A 26,564-nucleotide genomic window follows, 5' to 3' on the forward strand; every position below is an offset into this window, starting at 1 on the left:
GCGTGCGTCCCCGGTCCGAGTGAGTGCTGGGGCCGTGGTCGCGAGTCCTTGTGCCTGTTATGCCTGCGCGTGGGGACTGCGGGACGCGGCCGGGGGTCGTTTGCGGAGCGTTCTTGTCCGCAGGGGGTGTGTGTCCTTGGTTCGCAGAGTCTGGAGTTGTGTGTGTGTGTGCTTGTGCGTGTGTGTGTGCTTGTGCGTGTGTGTGTGTGTGTGTGTGTGTGTGTGTGTGTGACTGAGGGGTGTCCTACGGGCGTACGTGTCCGCAGTGCGTGCCATGGTCGCAGCGCGGCATCCGTGGCGCGAGAGGCTGTGGTGTCGGTGGCTCGCTCAGGGCATGCTCTGCTGTGCCCGCATGTGTCTCCGGGCTGAAGGTGTGTGAGAAAGAGGAGGGGAGTGGGAGTGTGTGCGTGCACCTCCATTTGTGTCGAGTGCGTGTGTAACTGTGTTTATGGGGCTGAGCTAATATTTTGGCCTTGGCTTTTGGGGAGTGTCCTTGTCCGTGTTTGGGGGGACAGCAGTAGATTCCAGATTGACTGAGGAAGACGGTGACAAAACACTCAACTTTGCCCAGTGGGTGTGGTCCCTAGGGCCAGTTGGGGGTGGGGGTGGAGGTCTTGCTCCCCCTAACCTGTGACCTGGAGTGGATTGGGGGATGGGGCAGGAAACCAGTTGCTTTCACGGACGTTTCCAACACTCTCAGGATGGGACGCGTGTCATGCCTGCCCCACCCCCAAAGGGCCGACCAGGAAAGCGTGGACGAGGTCAGCAAGGCCTCCTCCAGTTCCCCACCCAGGGCGAGGTAGGGGTAGGGCCAGAAGCCACAGTTGCCCAAGCTGGAGAGAGGGCTGGGGAGGGGGTGACGGAACCGCCAAGTGTGTGTGGCCAGGGCTCCTTCTACCCACAGCCTCTAGCTTTTGGTGGGTTGTGCGTCTGTTGGGCGGCCCACGGGACGGTAGGTGGTAGGGCTGGGAGGGGGATGGGCTGCCCGCTTTGTTCGCCTAGTTCTTGCCTTCCCTGTGGAGGGGGGAGCTGAGGATGTGTCCGGGGAGAGTCGGGGAGGGACTTGTCGGTGGGGGTGGGGAGGGGGATTTCTCTCCAGCTGCTGCGGCTTTCCAGAGAGACTCAGCCAGGCCACGTGGGAGAGAGGCAGGGAGGGCGATGTCGCGGGGGAAGGAGCCTGAGCCTGGCCAACCCCAAGCCCATCTCCAGGAAAACCGCGGGTGGGAAAGTGCAAGGAACTATTGGGACCCCTTCTCTCCGTACAAAGACACGCCCCTTTCCAGCCTGGACTGTGGACTGGGCTGGACACCTTGGCTCCGGCAGCGGAAGCTGGGGGCCCTCGGAGTTCTGTCAGGTGAAAGCGGCCAGGAAGTGTCAGAGAGGCTTCTGTCCTCCCAGAGCCCAGAGGATTAAAAAACAGTTTTGCCCCTTCTCCCGCCCTTCCTTTCCAAGAGCTCCTGGAACGAACTTAGTGTTACCCAGAAAAGAGAGATCAGGGTTAGGAATTGCACCCACGCTTTATGGAATACCGTTGGGGCCTCTGGCAAGGGGCTTAGCTTCCCTTTGGAGACCTGGCCTCTCCAGGCTCCTGAGTGCACAAGGCCGGGGAGGGCCCAAGCTGCCTGTGCTCTGACCTGGTACAACATCTACTCTGCTTGCCCTGACCCCCCTCCTTTGAGTGTGCAAAGCCCAACAGGCCTGGGGACACGTCTATAGAGTTCTGATTAACCACCCTAATCTGGACCAAAGTCATTCATTCGTTCCACAGTATTTACTGAACAATATAGGCTAGCATGTGCTTAGAATATAGTAAATAAAAAGTCAGACCAAGTCCCTAGTGGAGAGTTTTCAGTTGTGGGGTGGAGGGAGACAACTGACAAATACCTTGCAGAAAAGAGGCTCCTAAGCCAGTCTGGGAAAGTCAGGAAAGGCTTCCTGGAGAAAGTGGTGAATAATAAGATTGAACAGAGGGGGAGCCAGTCCTGTGCAAGGATAATGATGACAAGAAAGTTTTCCAGAGAACAGCATGTGCAAATAAATACTCAGAGGTGATTGAGTTTAGATCATTGAATGAAGCTAAATCCCGCTGAAGTTGAGAATGCAAGTTGTGGGAGTTAGGCAGGTAGGAGTGGGATAGGCCAGGGATCAGGAGTATCTGGAGAGGAGGCTGAAGAGGGCAGCCAGACTCAGCTCACAAAGGGTAGTGTCAGCTCTGCCACAGTTTCTGGCCTGAAAGCCCCTGGTGAATCCTGGGCTCAGCTTTGCATCAGCTCACTCCAGCCAGTGTGGAGAATTGATTGGACAGGCCTGGAGGCAGGAAGCTCCAGCTTCTTGGGAGGCTGTAGTAGTAATCCAAAAGAAAGGATGGTGGCAACTTGCAAAGTAGCAGTTGGGGTGGCCAGAGTGACTGGATCCTAGAGATATTAAGGAAATGGAATCAGGAGGACCTGAAGATAGATTAAGTTTGTAGGGGGCTGGGGATGTGGCTCAAGCGGTAGCGCGCTCGCCAGGCATGCGTGCGGCTCAGGTTCGATCCTCAGCACCACTTACAAACAAAGATGTTGTGTCCGCCGAGAACTAAAAAATAAATATTCAAATTCTCTCTCTCTCTCTCTCTCTCTCTCTCTCTCTCTCTCTCCCTCTCCCTCTCCCTCTCCCTCTCTCTTAAAAAAAAAAAAGTTTGTAGGGAGTAAGGAAGAGGAAAATAAAAAATAATAGACTGATCAGCCACCCCACCATGGGACAGGATTCAGTGACTGCCCCTCTCCTTGTCAGCATTGTCCTTGAGTCAGGGATTGGAGACCACAGAAACATTTTTTAGGAAAGGAACTCTTGCTTGGGGACAGTGATGGAAAACTGGGCTTTTTCACCACATGAAAGAAGTGGGACTCCTCTTTCCACCCAAGTTAGACTTTGGGGTGTGAATAACAACAGGAGGACCCCAAGGACATGGGAGCATTCTCTTCACCTGGGAATACCTCCTTCCCTCCCATCCATTTCTAGGCTCAGAGGCCAGTCTCAGTCAGTTGGGGTGCCCCTCTCTAAACACCATCTTTGAGGTTAGGAGTCAGGTCAAACATTGGGAACTTCTCTTAATAGTGAATCTTATCCAAAAATTATCGAAACCTTCATTGATCCTATAAGCGCTTTCATCACCTAGTTAATAGCACATTTATGTGAAAATTAACATTTCCTGTCTTTTCTCTTAAAGTTAAGGGGTCTCACAATTAGAGCATACAGAATATCAGCACTGAAAGAGACCTAGGAATAATTTTTAGCATAAACCCATTTTACAGATGAGAATGGAATTATTCCCAAAGTTACATAATTAGAGACTGAACTGGGGCTAGAACCAGTCTCCTGGCTCTTGGACATTGTACTATAAGGCCAGAGCAGCCACCCTTTCCAGGGATTTGGAACAAAACATACCCAAGTTCACCCTTTTTGCACTTCTCTCTTCTCTCCACCAAATGAGAAGTTATCAGCTTCAGGCTTGCCCTGTCCCCATGTTCAGTCAATCTGGGATCCACCCTTTTCCTTGTCTCACCCCTCAAACTCTTTCGGTTCCCTCCAGTGTCTCTGAGGTAGAGCAACCAGTCTTGACATAGAATTACAGATGCAAAACAGATGTCATTGCTAGACAGGCCTGGGGGCTCCTGGTTTCCAGGAGAACAGGAGGAGTAAGAGTGGCCCTGAGAGATAGGACCCTACCCTGGTCAGAGGTGGGTGACCGAAGCTAGAAGTTGGGGAAGAAGGACCCACATGCTGTCTTCTGAGCCAGCAGAGCTGCCAGCTTCTTCAATGCTGGGGCTCAGGCATCCTTTGGATTTGGAGGATGGTGGAATCCTTGGAGTCAGGGAAGCGGAAGATCAATAATCTCTCTCTCAGGTGCAGACCCAAGACTCCTGGATGATTTGATAAGGGGCTCATTATCTTGTCACATAGTTTGGAGGATGGAGTTCTGATGAGTGAGCAGAGAGCATACTGGGAGACACAGGTGGGTGCAGGAGAAAGATATTTTTAACCATTGAGCCATATAACAGGAGAACAGGGAAGCTAATGAACTCCTAGCCCTGGTAAGGTTTAGGTAGTTTCTTTCAGTGTGCATTTGCTGTTCTGTGTGCTTTTGAAGCATTTTGTTAGGTGTCTAGCAGGTGTTGTGTGGTATGCTCAGGAGTTTCTAGAAGTATTATTTGCATCACCCCCAACCCTAAGGGAGTTGCTATTATTTTTACAGATAAGAAGACTGAGGCTTGGAAAAGCATGAGGGGCTTTTTGTCTCATCTTTTCGAGTGACTCTGCATGCCCACCTATCCATTCAAGTTATGTGTATTGAGCACCTTCTATGTGTCAGGCTCTGTTCTAGACACTAAAGAGGTACACAGCTGGCTAGAAAGCAATCATGAGTCTGTTGCCTAACTGGAGAAAAAGAAAGTCAAAAATCTAGACCAAGGGGCTGGGGATGTAGCTCAGTTGGTAGAGTGCTTGTCTTGCATGCACAAGGCCCTAGGTTCAATCCCCAGCACCACACACACACAAAAAAGGCTGGGTTGTAGCTCAGTGGCAAAGCGTCTGCCTTGCATTCCCAAAGCCCTGGGTTCGACCCCCAGTTCCAAAAAAGACCAAAAAAAAAAAGAACCCCACCAAAAAAAAAAATAAGATTAAAAGAAAACAAAACAAAACAAACAAACAAAAAATCCTAGAGCAATGACTACCGTGATGCAGATGCCCAGCATTCTGTGGGGCGGAGGAAGAAGAGGTATCAAAATCAGACAGAGTGTCACACCAGGTTCCAGGGAAAGGAAACAGCGCCTGTGGCACATGGAACTGAAAGTGGTTTGCTATGTATGGCGGGGGACTGGTGGGAGTCTCAGGGGAGCAGGAGGTAGGCAGGCCAAACCCGGTGTAGTTTGCTGCTGACAGTGAGCCTCTCCACTCCGGAGGGAGGGTCAAGGCCTTCCTTGTGTCCCAGGCAACGCCCCAACTCTCCTTCCAGCTGTTGGTGGGCGGGGCTTAGTGCGGGGAGGGGAGGGCGGGAGAGGGGGGGTGCGACGGGTAAGGGAGAGGCCCAGGCTCTGGAAGAAACTGACATGTGTCCCCTGGGAGGAGAGAGCAGTGGTGGTGTCCTGGAGAACTGCCCCGAGGAAAACAAGCTGCAAATTTGTTGGGTCCTGAAACGTAGAAGTGACAAGGAACTGATGTTTGTGGCAATTTTTGGCCTAATGGAGAGAGGGACTTGGCTTTGTTCCTCTCTCCCACTCCCTTCCCCTGGAGGCTGGAACTCACCCTGGGCTCCCTTCGGCCCACCAAAGGGCACCGAGATGACCCTGGGAATGGCAGCGAATCTCCTTTCTGTCTGAGTTCTAATTGGCTTCATAAAATCAGTGTAAGTGGGTAAAATAATGTGTCAAAAAAAAAAGAGACAGAGAAATGGCTCTGGGGTTCCCAAATGCAGAGACTCTGGGTCTCACCAGGTGTCACAGAAAAGATTAAGGAGAAGGGATTGTGGCGGAGGGAGGCCCCTTGCAGGCAGAGAACTGGCCCCAGCAAATGTCCACTGGTAGGCATGGTGTGTCAGACCCAGGCCTGGGAGGGACCGCTCAAAATCCTGTGGGAGGGGCTTTAGGGGTCTGCCCTGCAGTGCAATGGTGGTGGTGGTGGCAGGAAAGGGGTAGCTAGACAAACAAGGTCTGCTCCAAAGAGCATCACTTTTATGAAAAGATTGTATGCAGTATTATATATAACTATGATGTACCAATACAAAATTAAAAAAATAAATTACAATGTGGTTAGCCTTAAAACAAAGATTTGATGGTGAAGGAACCACATTTATATTAACATTGCAGCTGGGTGAGATGGCACACACCTGTAATCCCAGCAGCTCCAGAACCTGAGGCAGGAGGATCTCTAGTTCAAAGCCAGCCTCATCAATTATCAAGGTCCTAAGCAACCCAGTGAGACCCTGTCTCTAAATAAAATACAAAAAGAGGGCTGGGGTTGTAGCTCAGTGGTACCGCACTTGCCTAGCATGGGTGAGGCACCAGGTTTGATTCTCAGCAACACTTAAAAATAAATAAAATAAAATAAAGGTATTGTGTCCATCTTCAACTAAAATAAATAAATAAAATACAAAAAGAGCTGGGGATGTGGCCCAGTGGTTGAATGCCCTGAGTTCAATCCCTAGTACTGAAAAAACCAAAACAAAACAAAACATTGCTGCTTTGTAGAAAAGAATGGACAGTGTACTAGAAGTTTAAAAATAAAAACATTTCAGGCAAACAGGACACCCGATATGTACCTTCTCTGCTGTTAGGAGAATTTGATGAAAATGTTTGAGAAATTTGGAGACTCCCCATTTTAAGTTAGGGAAACTGAAGCTGAATAGAGGAATGAAACTGACCCAAGATCATGCAACCAATGACTGGACCTAGAGCTGGACTCTAACTCCAAAGTCAAAGTTTGTCCCATCACATCCCATGTTTGTTTAGGCAAGAGGAAAACTAGGCAAGGGACCTTCAAGTGGTCTTTGATTTGATGTGAGACTCAAGAAAAACTGCAATTGGGGAAAGCAGGCGCAGCCTCATAGAGGGGCTGGCAGTGTGGGTGGAGTCCCCAAAGTACCAGTCTGAGGCACAGAAGTCAGGTGGGGCACTGAGGCAGAGAAAAACCTCTTACTCAGGAGCAAGTGTCGGTGCAATGCTGGGTTCATCTCCAGAAAGTCAAAGAAAGGCTGGGCACAGTGGCACACACCTGTAATCCCAGCCCCAGAGGCAGGAGGATGGAGAGTTCACAATTAGCCTAAGCAAGGGCAGGCGCTAAGCAACTCAGTGAGACCCTATCTCTAAATAAATGGGGGATGTGTGGTTCATTGGTTGAATGTTCCTGAGCTCAATATATGGTGTCAAAAAAAAAAAAAAAAAGAGGAAGTTCACCCAGACTCTTGCCTCCCAGAGATATGAGACACCATCCTCACACACCTCTGGACCTCAAGTTCCCCACTTGTTGAATGAGGATCCTCAGATTTCACAGGCATTTCCACTAAAATGGGTCATCTTGGGATCCTGGCACAGCACTGCTGCTCTCTGAGGGGGACCCCCTGTTCTCTGCATCTCCATCTCTGCTGGTTTCCCTGTTTTGCCTTGCTGGGCTTCCTCAGAGGCGGGGAAGCCAGACATCTGCCGATCCATGAATATTCAGGAAGGGAATCGGAGCCTCCTCTGGGCTCCCCAGCCAGCCGCCAGCCCCTCTGGCCGCCGTCCTGCCCGCCAGAGCCCAGGCTGCTGACATACCCAGCAGCTGCTCTGGGCCCCAACTGTTCACATTGTTTGTTCAGCACGGCAGGGGATTTTCCAAGCCCTGGACGTACTTTAGGGGGCGGGGAGGCTGCCTGAGGGCCCAGGGATTCATGTCATGTGGGGCTTTTTTCTCCCCTGAAACCCAAACCAACTGCTCAGCGGCTGGAACAGGGCATTTTGAAGCCACTGGGCTGAGAGCCCGGGCTTGCCTTCCTCCAACCCCGTGTTTGAGTCAGGAAATTCAGGGTCTTAGAGATAGAAAGATCGGAGTGTTGAGTACAGCAGTCAGCATTCATGCAACCTTTACAGAGGAGAAAGTGCACTTAAAGAATGAGCTCCTGTTCCTGGAGTGATGGCCGTTGGCTCTGGCCGGAGCCCTGACATATATCATCTCGTTTAATTCTCACAGGCTCTCAGTGTCATCTTCATTTTACACACGTGGAGACAGTCCCGGAGAGGTTAAGTGGCTTGTCACACAGCTGATAGGTAGTGAAGCAAGACTGTAATCTTTTTTTTTTTTTTATTGGTTGTTCAAAACATTACAAAGCTCTTGACATATCATATTTCATACATTAGATTCAAGTGAGTTACGAACTCCCATTTTTACCCCAAATATAGATTGCAGAATCACATCGGTTACACATCCACATTTTTACATAATGCCATATTAGTAACTGTTGTAATCTTTATCTTCTGCCCCAAGTCAGTGGTCTTGCCACCACCATCACGTGACTGCTCTGAATGCCTGTTTGCTTTCTTCAATTAGAATGGAAACTCTGCAAGGGAAGGTGCTGCCTTCTCCCTCCCTGCACCCACCAGTCCTGAGGCCAGCTGTGCAGCTGAACATGTCCAGCAGAACCTCTCTGATGGATTAAGAGAGGTAGTCGTTTGCACAGGACCTTCTTGACCTTCAGTCCCTCACGCTGGATTCTGCCCTAGTTCCCTTATCTCAGGCAGTTGGGACTCCTCTTCTCCCCTTGGCCTTGATCCTCTTTGGAGGTTGTGGAAAGGGAGGCTGGAAACATACTATAAGGATCTAAGTGTTGAAAGACAGACCAAATGTGCATGTGTTTAGGCCACACAGTAGACTGTGAGAGACCTGGGTCTAGAACTAAGGGTCTTCTGATTCTGTGGCCATCATGCTTTGTCCCCCATGTGACACTGTCAGTCCCAATCTGCCTTATAATGAGTATGGGCGATGATCCTCACCTGTGCCTCCGGTTTACTCTCAGACGTACATTCTGTCCTGAAATGAAAAGTCAGGCCAGAGGATAAGAAGGGATCTTGAATTCTTATGGGACAGGAAGACGGCGAGTCAACCTTCTGGAAGGTACCAACCATTTCTCTATGAATAATGGTGACGGGGCCTTGCTGAAATGTTGGTTGAGTTGCCTTTTGTGGTTTTTGCCTTGACCCTGGGGTGGCACTACCTTCCTGCGTTATTCCCTCCCTCTTCCATTTGGCAAGGACAATGTTGGGGTCTGCAGGCTTTTCTGGGGCCTGAGTCAGGAGACCCAGGTCTTGACTCTAGCCTCCTGTGTGTCCTTGCAGACATTAGTCGCAAGAAGAAGCCTCCAGAGCTGAAGAGGCCTGGAAGGAGCTGCGGGAGCCTCCTGTGGGCTTGCTTGGAGTCTAGCTAGAGCCTCGCCCTACCTGGATGGACAGGGAGCACTTAGCTTTCCCAGCAGGGCTGCTCACCTGTCTGTTGTAGGGAAGAAGGGGATTCTGGCTTTCTTTCATCCAGAAGGCTCCACAAACTAACTGGGACTTATTTTTATGTTGTTTATTCAATATATATATGGATTCACATGCATGTTCTCACTCACTTACTTAAGTACTCTGAATACAGTTTAAACATTTCCTGGCTACAATAATTTTCTAGCCCTTGGCATATTTTTGGTGGGCAACATGAACTGCTGGGTTCCACTCTGTGCCTGACCGTGCTGCACTCTTCTCACACACCATCTCATTTAATGCTCACAGCAGCCCTACGAAGAAGGTTTTGTGTTGGTTTGTTTTAATCAAGGTATAAATCACACACCACAAAATTCACCACATACAAGTGTATAAGTCCATGGTTTTTAGCATATTGACTAGGTCGTACAGAGTTGGCAGCTATCTCGTTCTAGAACATTTTCACTACCCCCAAAAGAAACCTCATGCTCATTAGCAGCCACTCCCCATTCTTCTCTGCCTACAGCCCATGGGAACCATTACTTTACTCTCTGTCTTTATGGATTTGCTTATTATGGGCATTTCATGGAAATGAGATCATGCGGCATGTGGCATTTTGTGACTCGCGTCTTTCACGTGGCATGAAGTTTTCAAGGTTCGTCCACACAAGCGTCAGTACCTCCTTCCTTTTCCCGGCTGAGTAATACGTGTACCTGTTCATGGGGCGGGAGCATTTGGCTACTGTGTGTGATGCTGCTGTGAACTGGGCCTTTTGGTGGGTGAAGAAGGTAAACAGTCGGGAAGCTGGGCACAGAGAAGTGCAGCAGTTTCCCAGAATCACAGGGAGCAAGGGAAGAGCTGGGTCCAGGTCCAGGTCTTCCCAGGAGACCTCTTTCTTAGTGGTTGGACCTAACCCCTGGGTGGTGGCTCTGGAGCAGAGACTGGGAGTGGGGAAGAGCCACACTGATAGCCCCTGTGTCTCCTCCTCTGCGCAGGAGAGCTGCTGTTGCCCCAGGAGTCGACTGTAGAGCTGAGCTGTGACGTGGGGCCGCTGCATGTGATCTTGAGCCCAGAGCAGGCTGTAGTGCTGGACTGCAGTCTGGGGGCTGCTGCTGCTGGACCCCCCACCAGGGTGACGTGGAGCAAGGATGGAGACGCCCTGCCGGAGCTTGATCACCTGCACCTACTACCCAATGGCTCCCTGTGGCTGTCCCAGCCACTAGCACCTGATGACAGTGACGAGGCAGCCTCTGAGGCCTTGGGAGTCATTGAAGGCAGCTATTCCTGCCTAGCCCATGGTCCCCTCGGAGTGGTGGCCAGCCAGGCCGCTGTGGTCAAGCTTGCCAGTAAGTACTTGCATCTGGGGGCTGGAGCTGAGGCCCAGTCAACCTGTAGTGTGGGACGCGGGATCTGAGTTGGTTACTTGCACAAATGCCTATCTCCCCGGCCCACTCCCCTGTCCCCTGCCTCTCTTCCTGCTCAATGTCCCTTCCTAATATTGTCACCTCTCCCTGTTCAGTCTTCCTTCCCTCCTCTTCTCCACTTTTCTGTTCCTCCTTTTCTTGCCATCGGAGCGTGGAGTTGTGCTGTTGTCCAGAAAGCCTGTCGAGAGGCTTGGGAGAGGTCACAGGCCCAACAGTGCCCCTCTGGGAGTCCCCCACACAGCGGGCAGCGTGTATGGAGCTCTGTTGCCCTCCTACCCTGCTCTTGGGTGCTCAGGAACCACAACTTAGTAGCAAATAATTTGGGGGCCAAAAGAGGAGTGCATCTTACTGTAGTGTGACCATCATGGTGATGCCATGGAGATGCCATTTCAAGGGGACCTTGAAATTCATTCTGCCAGCAGCATCTGACCAATAGTCACCACTTTTTATCCATTGGCTACCTCTGTCCAGCTATCTCCCCAGCTATCTCCCCTTGTCTGAATTTGTTGTGCTGTGCGTTTCTGTGACTCTGTGTGTGTTCACTGTGCTCACTGTGGTGTGCCCCCCCCCCCCATGCTCCTGTCCTGTCTCTGCCCATGTCCTCATCTCCAGTGCTCGAGGACTTCTCTCTGCATCCGGAGCCTCAGATGGTGGAGGAGAATGGGACAGCTCGCTTTGAGTGCCACATTCAAGGGCTGCCAGACCCTGTCATTACTTGGGAGAAGGACCAGGTGACATTGCCTGAGGAGCCTCGGTGAGTGTCCTGTGGGAATGGGTCCCCATGGGCAGGACAGACAGGACTCCAAGATGGGCTCAGAACTGAGATTCTTAGTGCCAATGTGGTCCCAGTTCCCAACTCCTAGTGCTCTGCTGGCCTTTTTTTTTTTAATATATATTTTTAAATTGTTGATGGACCTTTATTTTATTTACTTATTTATATGTACGAGGTGCTGAGAATCGAACCCAGTACCTCACACGTGCTAGGTGAGCGCTCTACTGCTGAGTCACAACCTCAGCCCTCTGCTGGTCTTAAGGAGAAGTTAGACAAGAAGTTTTTGCTCCCTGGGAGGAAAGCTACTCACCAAGCCAACAAGAATCCATCAGAGCACATTAGTCTGACCGTGGCTCTGTTGAGGAGACCGAGGTCCAGAAGAGCTGTGGTCTGTCCAAGGCCACACTGTGAGACGTTGGCAGAATGTTGGTTTTTCACTCAGGGCCCTGAGGCTGAATAAAAAAACTCTCCAGTAGTGGTAGAAGGTACAGGAGAGACTCCTGGGTAGAAAAACTACAGGATATTTGTGAGGGCAAAGTTACAGAAGAAGGGTAAGAGGTCAGGCTATAAGAGATTCTTAGGATGGCTTAGAACCCACCACTCCTTAGCCTGTCAAATCTTGCCAGCCTTGTTTTCCCCACCTATGAAACAAATGGGAAAGAAAAGGGGGTTCATTTATTTTATTTTTTTAATATTTATTTTTTAGCTTTAGATGGACACAATATCTTTATTTTATCTTTATGTGGTGCTGAGGATCAAACCCAGTGCCTCACGCGTGCTAGGAGAGCGCGCTACTACTGGAGCCATATCCCCAGCCCAAAACGGGGTTCATTTTAGATCATGGTTTCCCAAAGTGTGTCTTTGTAGAACATCAATTCCAGGCAGATGAGCTGGGCAAGCAAGAACCAATCGAGAGCCTACTCCTCACAGCCCCTGAGAGGGTGAGGGCAGCGACACCCCCCACACCATCAGCACAGGCCCCACTTAATGAGAGCTTCCCTTGATCCAGGCACTGTGCTATGTTTTGCATGTTTTCTTATTTTTTTCTTCCCATCATCCTTCAAGGTATTTCTAATTTTTCAGTTTTTCTCTATTTACTTTTAATTTCTATTCTTAGCAGATGCATTTTAAAATTCATAGAACCAAAGAGGTTCTCCTCTCTCCTGAGCAGCACCTCCGTCCCCTCATGTCTGTCCTTCTGGACTTTTTTCTTATGTGTTTGTAAATATTATTTTTAAATTTTTGAATTATATTGTACATACTGGGTTCTTTGTTCAGTCTCAAAACAAAGTTTTTTCCCTTAACATAATGAACATCCTTTAGGATTTGTGGGTATGGATATGGTAGAGAATTCTGTCTAAAATGTTAAAAGGAGAGAACTGAGACAGAAGTCACTTGACCCAAGTCACACAACTAGTCCCCAGAGTGTCAGACTCCTGAGCTCTGGTGTGGATGACACAGACCTCTCCTGGGTGTGATTTGGTGGTAGGGTGGGGAATGCGGGGTCTGAAGAAGTTTGTGCTATGGGTGGGGTAAGAGATCGGTTGTCTCAATGTGGCTCCAAGCAAAGTTTCTCAGCAAATTAGTAGGGTTCAGCCCATCCTTCCCAACGTCTAATTCAGACCTAATCCCATGAAGCCACAGACCTCACCCACGAGGCTGGAGCTGCCAGGTCCTGGACTCGGGGAGTGTTTGCCCCCAAGTCCTCTGAAAAGTGATCCTCATCTATAAATAAGCCAGGCTTACATGTCCCAGCACATTGTGTGGGGGAATAAAGAAATGTCTAAAACAGCAGCTGGATTATGCCCAAGGTATGTATTTTTACACGTGCCCAGATATAGTGCATGTACAAATATGCTATTCAAACACTCGACCCAGCAGTTTGAAGGAGACCATATATGTGGAGTGGGGTGTGCACATGTGCAGTTAATAGACATACTCTGACAGGGTAGGTGTGCATACTTTTGGAAGTGATGGTGAAGACTAGCCCCCAAGGCAATTCCCTGATACTTACACATGGAAGGCAAACCTGCCATGGGAACCAGTAATCAATGAGAGCAGTGTTCCCCAAACGTCTGGCATTCACAGCCACCTTCGTAATTTTGGCCATCCTTCTGCCACTTCCACGGCCACTTAACACTTTTCTTTACATCATCTCTCTCTTTCTTGTAATTTTAACACATATTAACAGAACATTATCAAACGAGGTGTAGTGGTGTGGACCTGTTAATTCCAGCTACTCAGGAAGCTGAGGCTTAAGGATCGCAAGGTTTAAAGCCAGCCTGGACAACTTAGCGAGACCCTGTCCCAAAATAAAAAATAAAAGTGTTCAGGGTTCCATCCCCAGTGCCATGGGCAGGGTAGGGTGGGGGGGAGGAGAGAGAGAGAGAGAGAGAGAGACAGAAAGAAAAAACAAACACAGAACTTTATTGGGTTGGGGCGCAGCTCAGCAGTAGAGCTTGGTGCTTGGTATGCACAAAGCTGTGGGTTAATCCTCAGCACCAAAAAAAAAAAACCCAAAACAACAAAAGCCCCACTATCTCACTGCAATGAAATGGAAAGCCAGCAACAAATGCCATAAATAGAAGGTAGTCATAAAAATAAATATATAACTATTCAAATAAAAAATGGTCTGGATCTACTTGAAATCATTTTGTATCACCATCCACCCATTTTGGGAAACATGAAACCAATGCACTTAAACAACCTGGGCTCCCTCGCCTAGTCCTCCTCTTGGCCTCTCCCAGCATCCGCCCTGTTTGCCAGGCTCAGGTGACCCTCAGCTAGCATCGCCTCTCCTGGGCGGGCAGGGGGGGGGGGGGGGTCTCTCAAGGGCTTAGCCCAGGGGCTCCTTGACCCTTGGAAAATTCAGAGTTGCTGGGTCCTTTCATCTGTGTTCTTGAATTCCTGGGCCTAAGTGACCTTTTGGAGATGGGGTCAGCAGACCTCAGATTGGACTTGGAAAAAGAATAACTCCTTTTGAAGAGGTTGTTTCCCATTCTATAAATACCTACTTTTTTTTGTTTTAAATTTAAAATGGTAAAATATACAACTTTACAGACCGGAGAGGGATCATCTACTGACTAAACACAGTTATTACAGTTTCGGATGAGACCTTTGAAATATGTACAGGGTTTATACCATTTATCAACTTGTTTAGGGCTTGTGACTCATTGTGTTTTGTCCCATATCTAATGTGAGCTCAAGACAATTAAGAGAGTCAGGGTTGTGAAGTAGGTGGGGCAGGAATCATCTAACCCGTTTTTCAGATGTGAAAACTGTAACCCAGACACACAATGTTACTTGCTAAAATATATCAATTACAGCCAGTTCTCTCTACCAGGCCACTGTTGCCTCTGTGTTAGAGCCCCAAGTTTTTTAAAAAACAAAGCACACATGAGCTTATACTTTTTTTTTTCTTTGGTGGTGGGGCTGGGGATTGAATCCAGGGCCTTGTGCATGCAAGGCAAGCACTCTACCAACTGAGCTATATCCCCAACCCCTGGGGGCACATACTTTTAAAATTTAGAAGTTAAAAATTTTCCATATTTCTAAACTGATACAATTCATTGTTAAAAAAAAATACAGGAGTCAACAAATAAGAGTCCCCAGTAGTCAGGCTCCCAAAGAAAACCCCATGAATTACTGGAGCTTTGCCAACCTTGACTTTTTCTGCACACACCCGAACCTATCATTTATCTATTTTAGGAAAATAGATTTGCTTCATAAACACCATTTGGCAACCCCCACCTGCCCACCCACTAACCAATTCTTGGACATCTTTCCAAGGACAGAGCTTCTAAAATCACATTTTTAACAAAACAGAAGATCTTAGATGGGCACCTCCTTTGGCTGCAGCAGCAGCAGCAGCAGCACCCTGTTGGGGGAAGGAAGGCTTCATTCCCTCCTCGGTTCACTCTTTCATTCAATGCAGAACGAAGGAAGGGTTATCTGTCAAAGGAGGTGTTAGCTCTTGGTACGTGGAGCATGATTTCCCTGGGAAGACCAGGGATCTTTGGGGTCAGGAAGCACAGGCAGCTCCTGGTAGAAAAGTCAGCTAGCTAGACAGGGAGGAAGAGGAGGAAGAGGTTTTGAACTGGAGAATATTAGGGGGCACAGACCTGGGTGGGGGTGGAGGTGGAGCCTCATTTCACATGGGTTCGGCTTGTCCTTCCCCGACTCTTCCTTTCCCATCAAGTTTTTGTGGCAGTAGACTGGGTCCTGGCCCAGGATTTCTCCTCAGTGACCTCTGGCTTCCCTGCCTGCTGCCCGCTCCACTCTAGCACTTCTGTGGGCAGCTGTTGGAGTTGAGGGTGAGAGGCTGGGGGCCTGGGGGTGGCCCATTGGTTCAAAGAAGGAGTGGTGTAGGGTTTTGTTCTTCTTTAAGTCTTTGGGCTACAGCAGGTTTTTAGGCCTGGGTCCAGAATATCTCCCAGCACTCTGCCTCCCCTACCCTTGAGCTACTTGTTCTCTCCCCTGTTTAGATTTTCTCAGACTCTGATTCCCAGGGAACTAAGGGATCTTCCCCAAGCACACAATTGCCCCACTCTCTCTCACTCTGATCTTGGCCAAGCCTACAACCTAGGGCCCAACAGAGTTGTTTACCCACTGCTTGGACCCATTTACCCATTGCTTGGGCTGGTACCCACTCTGCTGCGTACCATCACAGCCTCCACGGAGATCTCCCTGTCCCAAATCATAGCCTTTCTTTCTTTCTTTTTTTTCCTTTGTATATATTTTTTATTTGTTCTTTTTAGATATACACGACATGGAGTATAACTTCCATTCTTGAGGTTGTACATGATGTGGAGTTATACTGGTTGTGTATTGATACATGAACATAGGAAAGTTATGTCCAATTCATTCTTCTGTCTTTCTTATTCCCATCCTCCCTCCCTTCCCTTCATTCCCCTTTGTCTAATCCAAGGAACTTCTGTTTTCCTCTCCCTGCTTATTGTATGTTAGCATCTTCATATCAGAAAGAACATTTGACCTTTGATTTCTAGGGAATTGGATTATTTCACTTAGTCTCCAGTTCTATCCATTTACTGGCAAATACCATAATTTCCTTCTTCTTTATGGCTGAGTAATACTCCATTGTGTATATATGCCACATTTTTTTCTACCTATTCATCTGTTGAAGGGCTCTTAGGGTTGGTTCCAGCTTAGTTATTGTGAATTGAGCTGCTATTAACATTGATGTGGCTGTGTCACTGTAGTATGCTGATTTTAAGTCCTTTGGGTATAGACCAAGGAGTGGAATAACTAGGTCAAATGGTGGTCCCATTTTCAGTTTTCTAAACATCTTCATACTGTTTTCCAAGTGGTTGCACTGATTTGTATCCCACCAGCAACTTACAAGGGTACCTTTTTCTCTTGGGCTTGTTTTGAGTGTCATATGAGAAGTGTGAATAGGGGATTTTGCCAGAGCAGGGAGGAAATAATACCATTAAGAGGTTAAAAATTTTTGAACTGTATAGGATATATAGTAAAAAATAAATCCCATGGCAGGCGCGGTGGCACATGCCTGTAATCCCAGCAGCTGAGCAGGCTGAGGCAGGAAGTTTGAAAGTTCAAAGCCAGCCTCAGCAAAAGTAAGGTGCTAAGCAACTCAGTGAGACCCTGTCTCTAAATAAAATACAAAATAGGGCAGGGGATGAGATTTAGTGTTTGAGTGTTCCTGAGTTTAATCCCTGATACTCCCCACTCCAGCTCACAGGATCCCACTTTCCCCACCCAGAGATAACCATTACCAGGTACATTATACATGGAAGTGCTCCCAGGCCTATTATTGTTTTGCACCCTAACACGTTCTGGAGATTGCCCTCCACCAGCAGGCCAGGAGCTGCCTTTTGTTTAACAGCTGACTTGCATTCCATTGTATGAAGTTCCCAAACCCATATAGCCGGTCCCTTCCCTACAGAGGGACACCTGTGCTGTTTCCAGTCTTTTGCTATTACAGACAATGCTGGAGTGAATGTCATTTGACATACTTTTTTTTGGTACACATGTATGAGACTGTCGAATGGAGTCCTAGAACTGGTGTTGCTGGGTCAAAAGGATCATGCACTTTTTTTTTTAATTAAAAAAATTTTTAGATGTTGATGGACCTTTATTTTATTCACTATTTGTAGTATGTAGTGCTCAGAATTGAGCCCAGTGCCTCACACACACTAGGCAAGTGCTTTACCACTGAGCCACAATCCCAGCCCCGGTTCATGCACTTTTGATGTTGAGCTGTTACCAGCTAGTTCTGGAAAGACTGGGTATTGGATGGCTGCTGCCAAGACAGGAGTGCTGTCTCCCCATTTCCTCATTCACGTGAGGTGTCAGCAAACCCTTTGACCTTTACTAGTCTGACAGGTAGAAGTAGTATCTTACAGGTTTTTTGTTTTTGTTTTTTGTGAAGCTGGAGATCAAACCCAGAGCTTTGTACTGCCAGGCAAGCACTCTACCAACTGAGCTATATTCATATCTTGCAGTTTTGATTGACACTTCTTTCATTGCAAACCACCTTCCCTGTGCCCCCTTCACTGTTGTCCTCTCCCCCTTTCCCAAGGCTCATCATGCTTCCCAACGGTGTGCTCCAGATCCTGGGTGTTCAGGAGAACGACACAGGCTCCTACCGCTGCGTGGCCATCAATTCAGCCCGCCAGCGCTTCAGCCGGGAGGCCTCGCTCATCGTGGCCCACAGAGGTAAGGACCACCCAACCGGGAAACCTAAGGGTTTCTGGAGCCAGCCACCTGTGAGCTGGTAGGGACCCAAGAGGCCAGACCCAGCCTTCAGGTAGGTAGTAGGGTAGTCATCCCACCGGACAGGTAAGGAGAGAAGCCCAGAGGGGCAGTGCCACCCAGCCAACTGGGCATAGATCTGGAGCTAGAAACCAAGATCTCTGCTCCCAGTGCAGGACTCCTCACTTCCTGTGGAGTTTCTGTGTTCCCCTGGGTTGGACAGAGCAATGGGGATGGCTTCTGAGAAGGGGTGCCTTTTCTCTGCTGCGTTGGCACACCCCACAACCCCACTGTGAGCCCAGGGCTCCTGGCGCTGGAGGATTCGCCCTGCTCTGCTGACTCTGCACAGCCAGTCTGGCTTCCTGAGGCCTTTTCTATTTCTGCCTGTCTGAAAAGCTCCTGCCCCAGTGTTATAGGTGTAGGAAGAGTAAAGCTTTGGGGTCAGAAAGACCTGGTTTGAATCCAGGCTGTCTACTTACCATCTGCTTGACCCTGGGCTTGCTATCAAATGTTTAGCTCAGAGATGTAGAACACTAGCTGTAGATGTGCCTGGCACTTAGCAAATGCCCTGCAGATCTCATTTCAGTCCTCCCCCAAGGGCCCCTTGCTTCCCTTTGCTGTGGCATCCTCCCCTCCAGGTCCCCTCCCTGCTTGCTCCTGGACTTTGACTGGTGAGCTACTCCGGAGTCTGGTTCACTTTCTCTTCTGAGCCCAGGGTCTCTGCCTCCACCTGCTGGACAAACCACGAGTTCATCATTCTGTTCAGAGGCCCAGGGTCACGCTGAGAACCTGGCAGAGAAGCTGGGCTTTTGGAGCTGCTGAGCTGGCAGAAACTTGAAAACCCGCTGCCACCACTCCACCTTTTCCACATGGGAACCCAGGGCCCTGTGGGGAAGGGACTTAGCTAAGGTCACGCAGCGTGTTAATAGCAGTGCTGGAACCAGAGCTACGAATGCTGAGTCCAAGCCCTGTGCTGCCCCACCACCCTGCAGTCCTCTGCCCAGAGGGTGGGTTGGATTTGGCAGGGCAGAATGGAGGGAGGTGTGGATCTATCCTGCCATTCCTCTGGTGCTGCACCAGAGGCCAGTTCTTCTGGTTCTAAGAAAAATCGAGTTTCTAGTCCCAGCTCTGCTGAACTTGGTGGCTACTTTCTCATCTGCTTGATGAAACCATGGCTGCTCCCTGCCAACTGCCTCGACAGGTGACCAGGAGCCTCGGGTGAGGTATGTCAGGTAAAGGTGCCTGCTGGTAAGGCTGCCACTGGCCTGTCTTCTCTCCAGGGTCCCTGGCGGCCACCAGGGGGCAGGATGTGGTCATCGTGGCGGCCCCGGAGAATACCACCGTGGTATCTGGGCAGAGTGTGGTGATGGAGTGTGTGGCCTCGGCTTACCCCACCCCTTTTGTATCCTGGGTCCGACAGGGTGAGTGGAAAGAGAAGGGCATAGGAAGGGAGGGACATGGCATCCCCAATCAGGGAGTCGTATGTGTGATCACTCAGTGTGGTAGGGACTGGGTGTGGTGGGTAGCCAGGTCAGGGACAGCATGGGAGAACAAACCTAGTCATCCACTGTGTGGTGTGTTTTCTTGACAAGACACTTTGGATCTGCCACTCATGAAACTGTTTCTGTCGCTTTACTGAGGGCGGATGGGCCCTGGGTTAGAGTCTTACTTATGTCTGTTCCTCATAACAGTGTTGCAGGTGAGGGTTTGAGAAGTAGAGTGTGCTTGCTGGCCAGTGAGTGAACGGGAGCCAGAAGGCCACTGCTGGTCAGTGTATCGACAGCCAGCTCTTGGCAATGCAGCATGCTGCTACCTCTGTGTGCAGTAAACTCAAAGTACAGTTGAGCGGGAGGGACCCTGGCCTCCACACTCACAGTGTGGGTGAGGGAGATGGAGATAAACCATGTGCCCTTACCCAGGAAGAGAGGCTTGACAGTATCAGGCCAGGAGTGAGAAGCACCTCATTGGACTGAGTTCCTGGAGATGCCATCAGGGTAATAAGAGCGCAGGGCCAAGGGTCACGGCACAGTGTGCTGAGCACTTGACACTGGTCTCTTGTCAGAGCCTCCAAGATCCCTCTGAGGAGAGCAGGGGCCAAGATGGGCAATCCCAGTGGGCAGATGAGGAACAGAGACTCAGGCAGGTAGAGAGCCAGGACCAAGCTTTAGGGCTTGTTCTCTGTCTAGTACACCGTCCCTCCAGTCCTATAGAAAGCAAGCTAAGGTAATTTTTGTTTTCATTTGATGATAAGAAGTGACTTGCCTCAAGGTGATGGCAGATGTGTCTTAAATCCAGCTTTTTTAATTATTTATTTTTTTAGGTGTAGATGGACACAATACAATGCCTTTATTTTATGTGGTGTTGGGGATCAAACCCAGGGCCTCGCCTGTGCTAGGCAAGCGCTCTACCGCTGAGCCACAATCCCAGCCCCTTAAATCCAGCTTTTTACACTTCTTCTGACTCATTTCGTTACCCTGTACTGCCTCCATTCCGTAAGTTTCCATCTCACACTCAAAAGAGAATAGAATGCAGAGTCTAAAGAAAAACAATAAATGGAGCAGCTGTGTGTCCAACACTGAGAGAATGAAATAGAACAGTGCTGGAATCTTTGCTCCTATCTGAACTACACTCCCTCATTGCACTGTGACACCTGCCTAGTTAGGGAGGATCCCAGGGCCAGCAGGACCCTGGCACTATTACTTGGGTAAGGGTGTGGCATCACCCAGAAGGCCTGATATCAGTATTTCTCAATCCTGGCCATGCATCAAGATCACCCAGGGAACTTGTTAAAGCTTCAGACATCTTCCCTTCACCTTGGGGAGCCAAGACCTAGGAATCTTAGTGCTCAGAAAGTGTCCTGTCTCATTGCTGGTCACAGTGTGGTCTCTGGACCTATCATCTTAGCCTAGTTAGCAGTGCAGAATCTGCGGCCTGCCCCTCGGCCTCCTCTCAATAAGGGCCCCCTGAGATTCTGTGCACAGTAAGGATAAGAGAATTGCTTTCCCAGAGGATCCTAACACCTGTGGTTCTAGAAGCTTACGTGGGTCAAGGGTAGAAAGAGAAGTGCAGGAAAGGAGCTTCATTCTGACCCCAGGTCCTGCTCTCTTTCCAGGAACTCACTTCACTAAGTCAGGGAGGTACTTGGGCTTTTCTGTGTTTTGTTTTGTGACTACAAATGCAACACATGTTCATTGTAAAAAACTGGGAAAAAATATAAGCAGAAAATATCCCACCACTCAGATAAAACTTGTTAACATATAAAAACATTGTTTTCTTCCAAGTTTTTTTCTAAGCTTATGTACATTGTCCCCTGAAACTGAGAAAGCATGCTGTACATACAGTTCCCAGCTGTTTTCATTGAAAAGTGTCTCATAAGCATTTCCCAAACCTTAACATTTTTTTCAAAAATAATTCGAATGCCTATAATACTCCATCATAGGAATGCATCTATAATGTGATCCACCAGTTCCTACTGTTGTATACTTAAGTTCTTCACAGTTGTTTGCTATTTCAGTTGACACTGCAGTGATCTTTCCTGCTAACAAATACTTGCCTATGGCAGGCACAGTGGCTGTGAGCCTGAATCCTAGAGGCTTGGGAGGCTGAGGCAGGAGGATCATGAGTTCAAAGCCAGCCTCAGCAATTTATCGAGGCCCTAAGCAACTCAGCAAGACCCTGTCTCTAAATATATAAGAAAAAAAAAAGCGGGAGCTGGGGATGTGGCTTAGTGGTTAAGCACCCCTGGATTTAATCCCTTGTACCAAAAAACAAACAAAAAAATACTTGCCTATGAGTCTAATCATCTCCATGGGACCAGGATGGATAAGTGGAATTCCTGGCCTCAAGGTCAAGATGGAGCTCTTTTATGACCCTTTCTCCATCATTGTAATTTACTGTTTTTGAAACCATTCTCAAGTTGATGGATGAAAATTAACATGTTTTGTTGTGCATTTTTAAATTTCTTGGTCATTTTCAGTTTTTTTTTTTTTTCCTTTTTCTTTTTGATACCCGGGAATGAACTCAGCTTGGAGGTGCTTAAGTACTGACCCACATCCTAGTCCCTTTTATATTTTATTTAGAAACAGGGTCTTGCTGAAGCCAAGGGAGTTTATACTCTCCAGCTCAGAGTATCTGGGATGATTTAGCTATAAATAGACTATTAGAGATGGAGATGCTACAGAATATCTCTAGACACACTCCCGATGGCCAGGGCCTGGGGTGGCCCTTTGATAGTCCCATTGTCCCTTGTGTTACCACCCAGGCATGGACAATGTGGAATACCAGTTTGAATGTGGAATACCTCAGTTGCTGAGGCTGGCTTTGAACTCGTGATTCTTCTGCCTCAAGTCTCCCAAGCCGCTAGGATTACAGGCATGCACCATCATGACCAGCGGTCATTTGCATTTCTTGTCTGGATTTTCCATACATGCCTGTAAAGGCAAGAGCTTTTAAATGGCTTTCATTTCACATCAAGATAAAAGTCTCTGCACATATTTAATTTTTTGCTCTGGCCATATTTTACTAGTGCAATCCTCATCACAGTACTGAGGTAAGACCATAGGGAAGGAATGTCCTTGAGAGAAGTGAAATTAATAATGGTAATATCAGTGAGTGACTAGCGTATCAAATACTTACTGTGCGCCTTTACTGTGCGCCAGGAGTTTTCAGACCTTACTCTTTCCCCTTCACAGCTGTCCTTCCACCTAGGGACTCTCTCCCCACTAAAGACAGGAACCCAACACAGGAACAAGCCTGGCTCAGTGGCGCACACCTGTAATCCCAGGAGTCTGAGGCAGGAGGATCATGAATTTAAAACCAGCCTTATAGCGAGGCCCTAAGAAACTCAGTGAGACCCTGTCTCTAAATAAAACATTTAAAAAAGGGCTGGGGGATGTGGCTCAGTGATTGGGCGTCCCTGGGTTCAATCTCCAGTACGAAAAAAAAAAAAAACCACGAAAAATCAGGGACAATAGAAGGCCACTGGGCTGGCAAGAGAAGGAGCTGAGATTCCAGCCAGCGTCTGTGGTGTTAACTTTACTTGCTGTAGCGGATTCCCGAGGTGAGGGGGCGGAGGAGCGCCCCCCTCTAGCGCGCCTCCCCTCTTGCTGCAGACGGGAAGCCCATCTCCACCGACGTCATCGTGCTGGGCCGCACCAACCTGCTCATCGCCAGCGCACAGCCCCGGCACTCCGGTGTCTACGTCTGCCGAGCCAACAAGCCCCGCACTCGCGACTTCGCCACCGCCGCTGCGGAGCTCCGCGTGCTGGGTGAGGTGGGATCAAGGATGAGCGAGCGGTGTGGAGGAGGGGGACTGGAGTGGATCTGCCGGGCCTGAGGGGACACTAAAGAAGGGGAAGTAGGCAGGTGGACTCGTAGAGGGACGGAGGGATGCTCCTGGAGGATGAGAAAGGGTTAGGGAGGACGAGCTCATGGGAGGAGTCCTGGTGAGGAGGTAGATGGGGGTATGTTAAGTAGTACCTGGAGGTTGGAGTGGTGGGTGGAGTTGAGTGAGGGACAGGAGATGGGGTCTCGGGCGTGGCTTGGGTGGGTGCGTGGGGCGGGGGAGTACTGGAAGAGGTAGCAGAGCACTCTGGGTGGTAGTAAGACTGGGCACCAGGCTTGCTCCAGCTTGGGATAACTGCAGAGAGGGCAAGAACTGTTAGGTGTGGGAGACATTGGCAGGTAGAGGAGAAGGAGGTGGGTAAGTGAGGGCGTGGGGTTAGAGCCGGCAGGAGCGGAGAGTTTTAGGGGAGGCTCTAGAGTCCTGGGGACCATTCGGGAGAGGCCTGTGCGAGGTACCTGGGGCAGGCGGGATAGACCTGCGCTGGACTAGTTAGGGAGGGGTGAGTCTGGGACAGGTTAGAATGACTGGAGAGGGGAGTGGGGGCGGCACGGTTGGGGTAAGGGGGGGGGGAAATAGAGCCCCTAGTGGCAGGAGACCGTGGTCAGCGTTGTCCCTCCCGCCCCCAGCTGCACCTGCTATCTCGCAGGCGCCAGAGGCGCTGTCGCGGACACGGGCGAGCACCGCGCGCTTCGTGTGCCGCGCGACTGGGGAGCCCAAACCCACGCTGCGCTGGCTGCACGACGGGGCGCCGCTGCGGCCCAACGGGCGCGTCAAGGTCCAGGGTGGCGGTGGCAGCTTGGTCATCACGCAGATCGGCCTGCAGGATGCTGGCTACTACCAGTGCGTGGCGGAGAACAGCGCGGGAACTGCGTGCGCCGCCGCGCCGCTGGCGGTGATGGTGCGCGAGGGACTGCCCAGCGCCCCCACTCGGGTTACCGCCACACCGCTGAGCAGCTCCGCTGTATTAGTGGCCTGGGAGCGGCCCGAGCTGCACAGTGAACAGATCATTGGCTTCTCCCTCCACTACCAGAAGGCACGGGGTACGTCTACCCAAGTCCCCAGGGGCCCCAGCAGAAGCCTATGCCCTGCACAGTAGGGAGCGAGCACAAGTTGGATGACTGAAGGGTTTTCTGGTGGTTGCCTCTGGGGATGGGGTTGGAGCCCACAGAAGAGATCCACTTATCTGTTGGGGATCTTCAGCCAGGTGCTAGAGGGACGTTCAATGTACGTGGGTCACTTCCCCTCTGCCACTTTTGATATAAGAGGAAGGAGAAGATGTTTCTCCTTTAGGGAAAATTTCTGGTAATTCCTGGAGCCACCTCCTACCCTAGTTAACTAACTGCAACAGGAATTATTTCAGTTAGACACCAGAAAGAACCTCACAGCCAGGGGAGAAACTAATACAATGAGAAGACTAGAAGCCAAGGGAGTTTATACTCTCCAGCTCAGAGTATCTGAGATGATTTAGCTATAACAGACAATTAGAGATGGAGATGCTATGGAATATCTCTAGGCACACTCCGGATGGCCAGGGCCTAGGGTGGCCCTTTGATAGTCCCATTGTCCCTTGTGTTACCACCCAGGCATGGACAATGTGGAATACCAGTTTGCAGTGAACAATGACACCACAGAGCTACAGGTTCGGGACCTGGAACCCAACACAGATTATGAGTTCTACGTGGTGGCCTACTCCCAGCTGGGGGCCAGCCGCACCTCCACCCCAGCACTGGTGCACACACTGGATGACGGTAGGGCCTCTGAACCTGTAGCTAGCAGCCTGGGGTCCAGAGAGCTCCCTGGGGTCGGGGGGGGGGGGTGTTGGCTCCCCTTCTCTTTACTAGGGTTGCACCAAGGCACTTTTGCCTGCTTGTGTCATCTTTTGTGCCCTATAAGGGAGTATGCAGGGTCTGTAAATTGGGGAAACTGAAGCCCAGCAAATGAGAGTGACTTGCCCAAGGTCAGTAGTACAGCTGGGACTTGAGCCCAGGACTTGGGATTTCCCATATCATACAGTCCTCCCTGACACCCATGTTCCATCCAGCTAGGGGAAGGGCCAGGGGCATTGAGCCACTGAATGGGAACATTGTGCCCCACACCATTTCCTAGCTTCAGGGTGGGAAGAATGTCCCCTTATCCTCCAGCTTAGGGCTCCCCTGAGAGGCTCCCTTTCCTCCCTCAGATCCTGGTCCTGGGCCTACTTCTGACTTGCTGTGTGACCTGGGCAAGTCTCTGGCCGCTCCTGAGCCTCACCTCCCACGACGGTGGAGCAGAGCTCATGCTGATGTTCTTCTGTCTCAGTCCCCAGTGCAGCACCCCAGCTTGCCCTGTCCAGCCCCAACCCCTCGGACATCAGGGTGGCGTGGCTGCCCCTGCCCCCCAACCTGAGCAATGGGCAGGTGGTGAAGTACAAGATAGAGTACGGTTTGGGAAAGGAAGGTGAGTGGCAGGCAGGGGCAGGGTGGTTGGGAGTTACTCAACGGTCTGAGCTGCTGGAGAGCTGAACAGAGGGGGAGCCTGAGGGGTGGTGGAGTGGGGAAAGCCGACCCTGGGAAAGAGCAGCGTGTAATCCCAACTCGGGAGGCTGAGGCAGGAGGATCGCGAGTTCAAAGCCAGCATCAGCAAAAGCGAGGCCCTAAGCAACTCAGTGAGTGAGACTGTCTCTAAATAAAATACAAAATAGGGCTGGGGATGTGGCTCAGTGGTTGAGTGCCTCTGAGTTCAATCCCCAGTACCCCCTCCCCCCAAAATAGATCAGCGTGAGCTGGGGTTGGGTCAGCAGGGATGAGAAGGGCAGGCTGCTCAAGGCCGAGGGAGGCCTGGGGTCTAGTCCTACCTCCTCTGCAGCTGCAGTGTGTAGTCCATTTGGGTCTCTGTTTTCCTCATCTGTGAAAGGAGACACAGGTAATCCTTGGAATCCTTCTGGCTCAAGAAACAGATTAGAGATGAGGAGGTGGAAGGTGTGCTCTTGGGGCTGGGAAATATGGAGACGGAGGGGTGTGTTAGGGCAGATGGAGACATATAAGGAAGGGGCTCGGAAGGGGTAGAGATAGGAGAAGGAAAGTGACTGGAAGTCCAGGCTAAGGGCGAGGAGGGAGGAGAAGGTAATTCTCAGGGCTCTAGAAGCCAGGTGGCAGTTGATGGCCTTCCTGGCCAGCCTTGTGTCTGCATTCTTGTGTGTGTTGAGGGGTCAACACAGGGAGGGGGAGAGCATGCCTGGTTCTCTGCATGCTTGCTGGACTACATCAGCCAGAGCTGAGGCCCAGGAGTGGGCCCTGGAGCCTGGAGTCTGTCCAGGTTCGGAGGGCCTCAGGCCCCAGCAGGTA

The 26,564-nt window shown here is 50.1% G+C and overlaps 2 protein-coding genes across 5 annotated transcripts in view; one reads left to right on the forward strand and one right to left on the reverse strand.

Annotated features, from left to right (window-relative positions):
- HACD3 (3-hydroxyacyl-CoA dehydratase 3) overlaps positions 1-265 on the reverse strand; it is a 136,303-nt gene extending 136,038 nt beyond the window's left edge. The window contains exon 1 of the mRNA XM_081292120.1: positions 249-265. The gene's annotated coding sequence lies outside the window, so the exon portion shown is untranslated. The remainder of the gene's footprint in view (positions 1-248) is intronic.
- IGDCC4 (immunoglobulin superfamily DCC subclass member 4) overlaps positions 1-26,564 on the forward strand; it is a 37,289-nt gene that overhangs the window by 621 nt on the left and 10,104 nt on the right. For 2 of the 4 annotated variants that reach the window (XM_081292108.1, XM_081292109.1), the window contains exons 2-9: positions 9,965-10,315; positions 11,006-11,147; positions 17,725-17,861; positions 19,178-19,318; positions 23,009-23,164; positions 23,868-24,281; positions 24,825-24,989; positions 25,540-25,677. In XM_081292108.1, coding sequence (XP_081148234.1) covers positions 9,965-10,315; positions 11,006-11,147; positions 17,725-17,861; positions 19,178-19,318; positions 23,009-23,164; positions 23,868-24,281; positions 24,825-24,989; positions 25,540-25,677 — 1,644 coding nt within the window. Of the gene's footprint in view, positions 1-215; positions 372-9,964; positions 10,316-11,005; positions 11,148-17,724; positions 17,862-19,177; positions 19,319-23,008; positions 23,165-23,867; positions 24,282-24,824; positions 24,990-25,539; positions 25,678-26,564 lie in introns of those variants that run through there. The other 2 variants (XM_081292106.1, XM_081292107.1) reach the window with 2 other exon arrangements.

Source organism: Spermophilus citellus (assembly GCF_964194105.1).
Source record: "Spermophilus citellus genome assembly, chromosome: 4".
Classification (NCBI taxonomy): domain Eukaryota; kingdom Metazoa; phylum Chordata; class Mammalia; order Rodentia; family Sciuridae; genus Spermophilus; species Spermophilus citellus.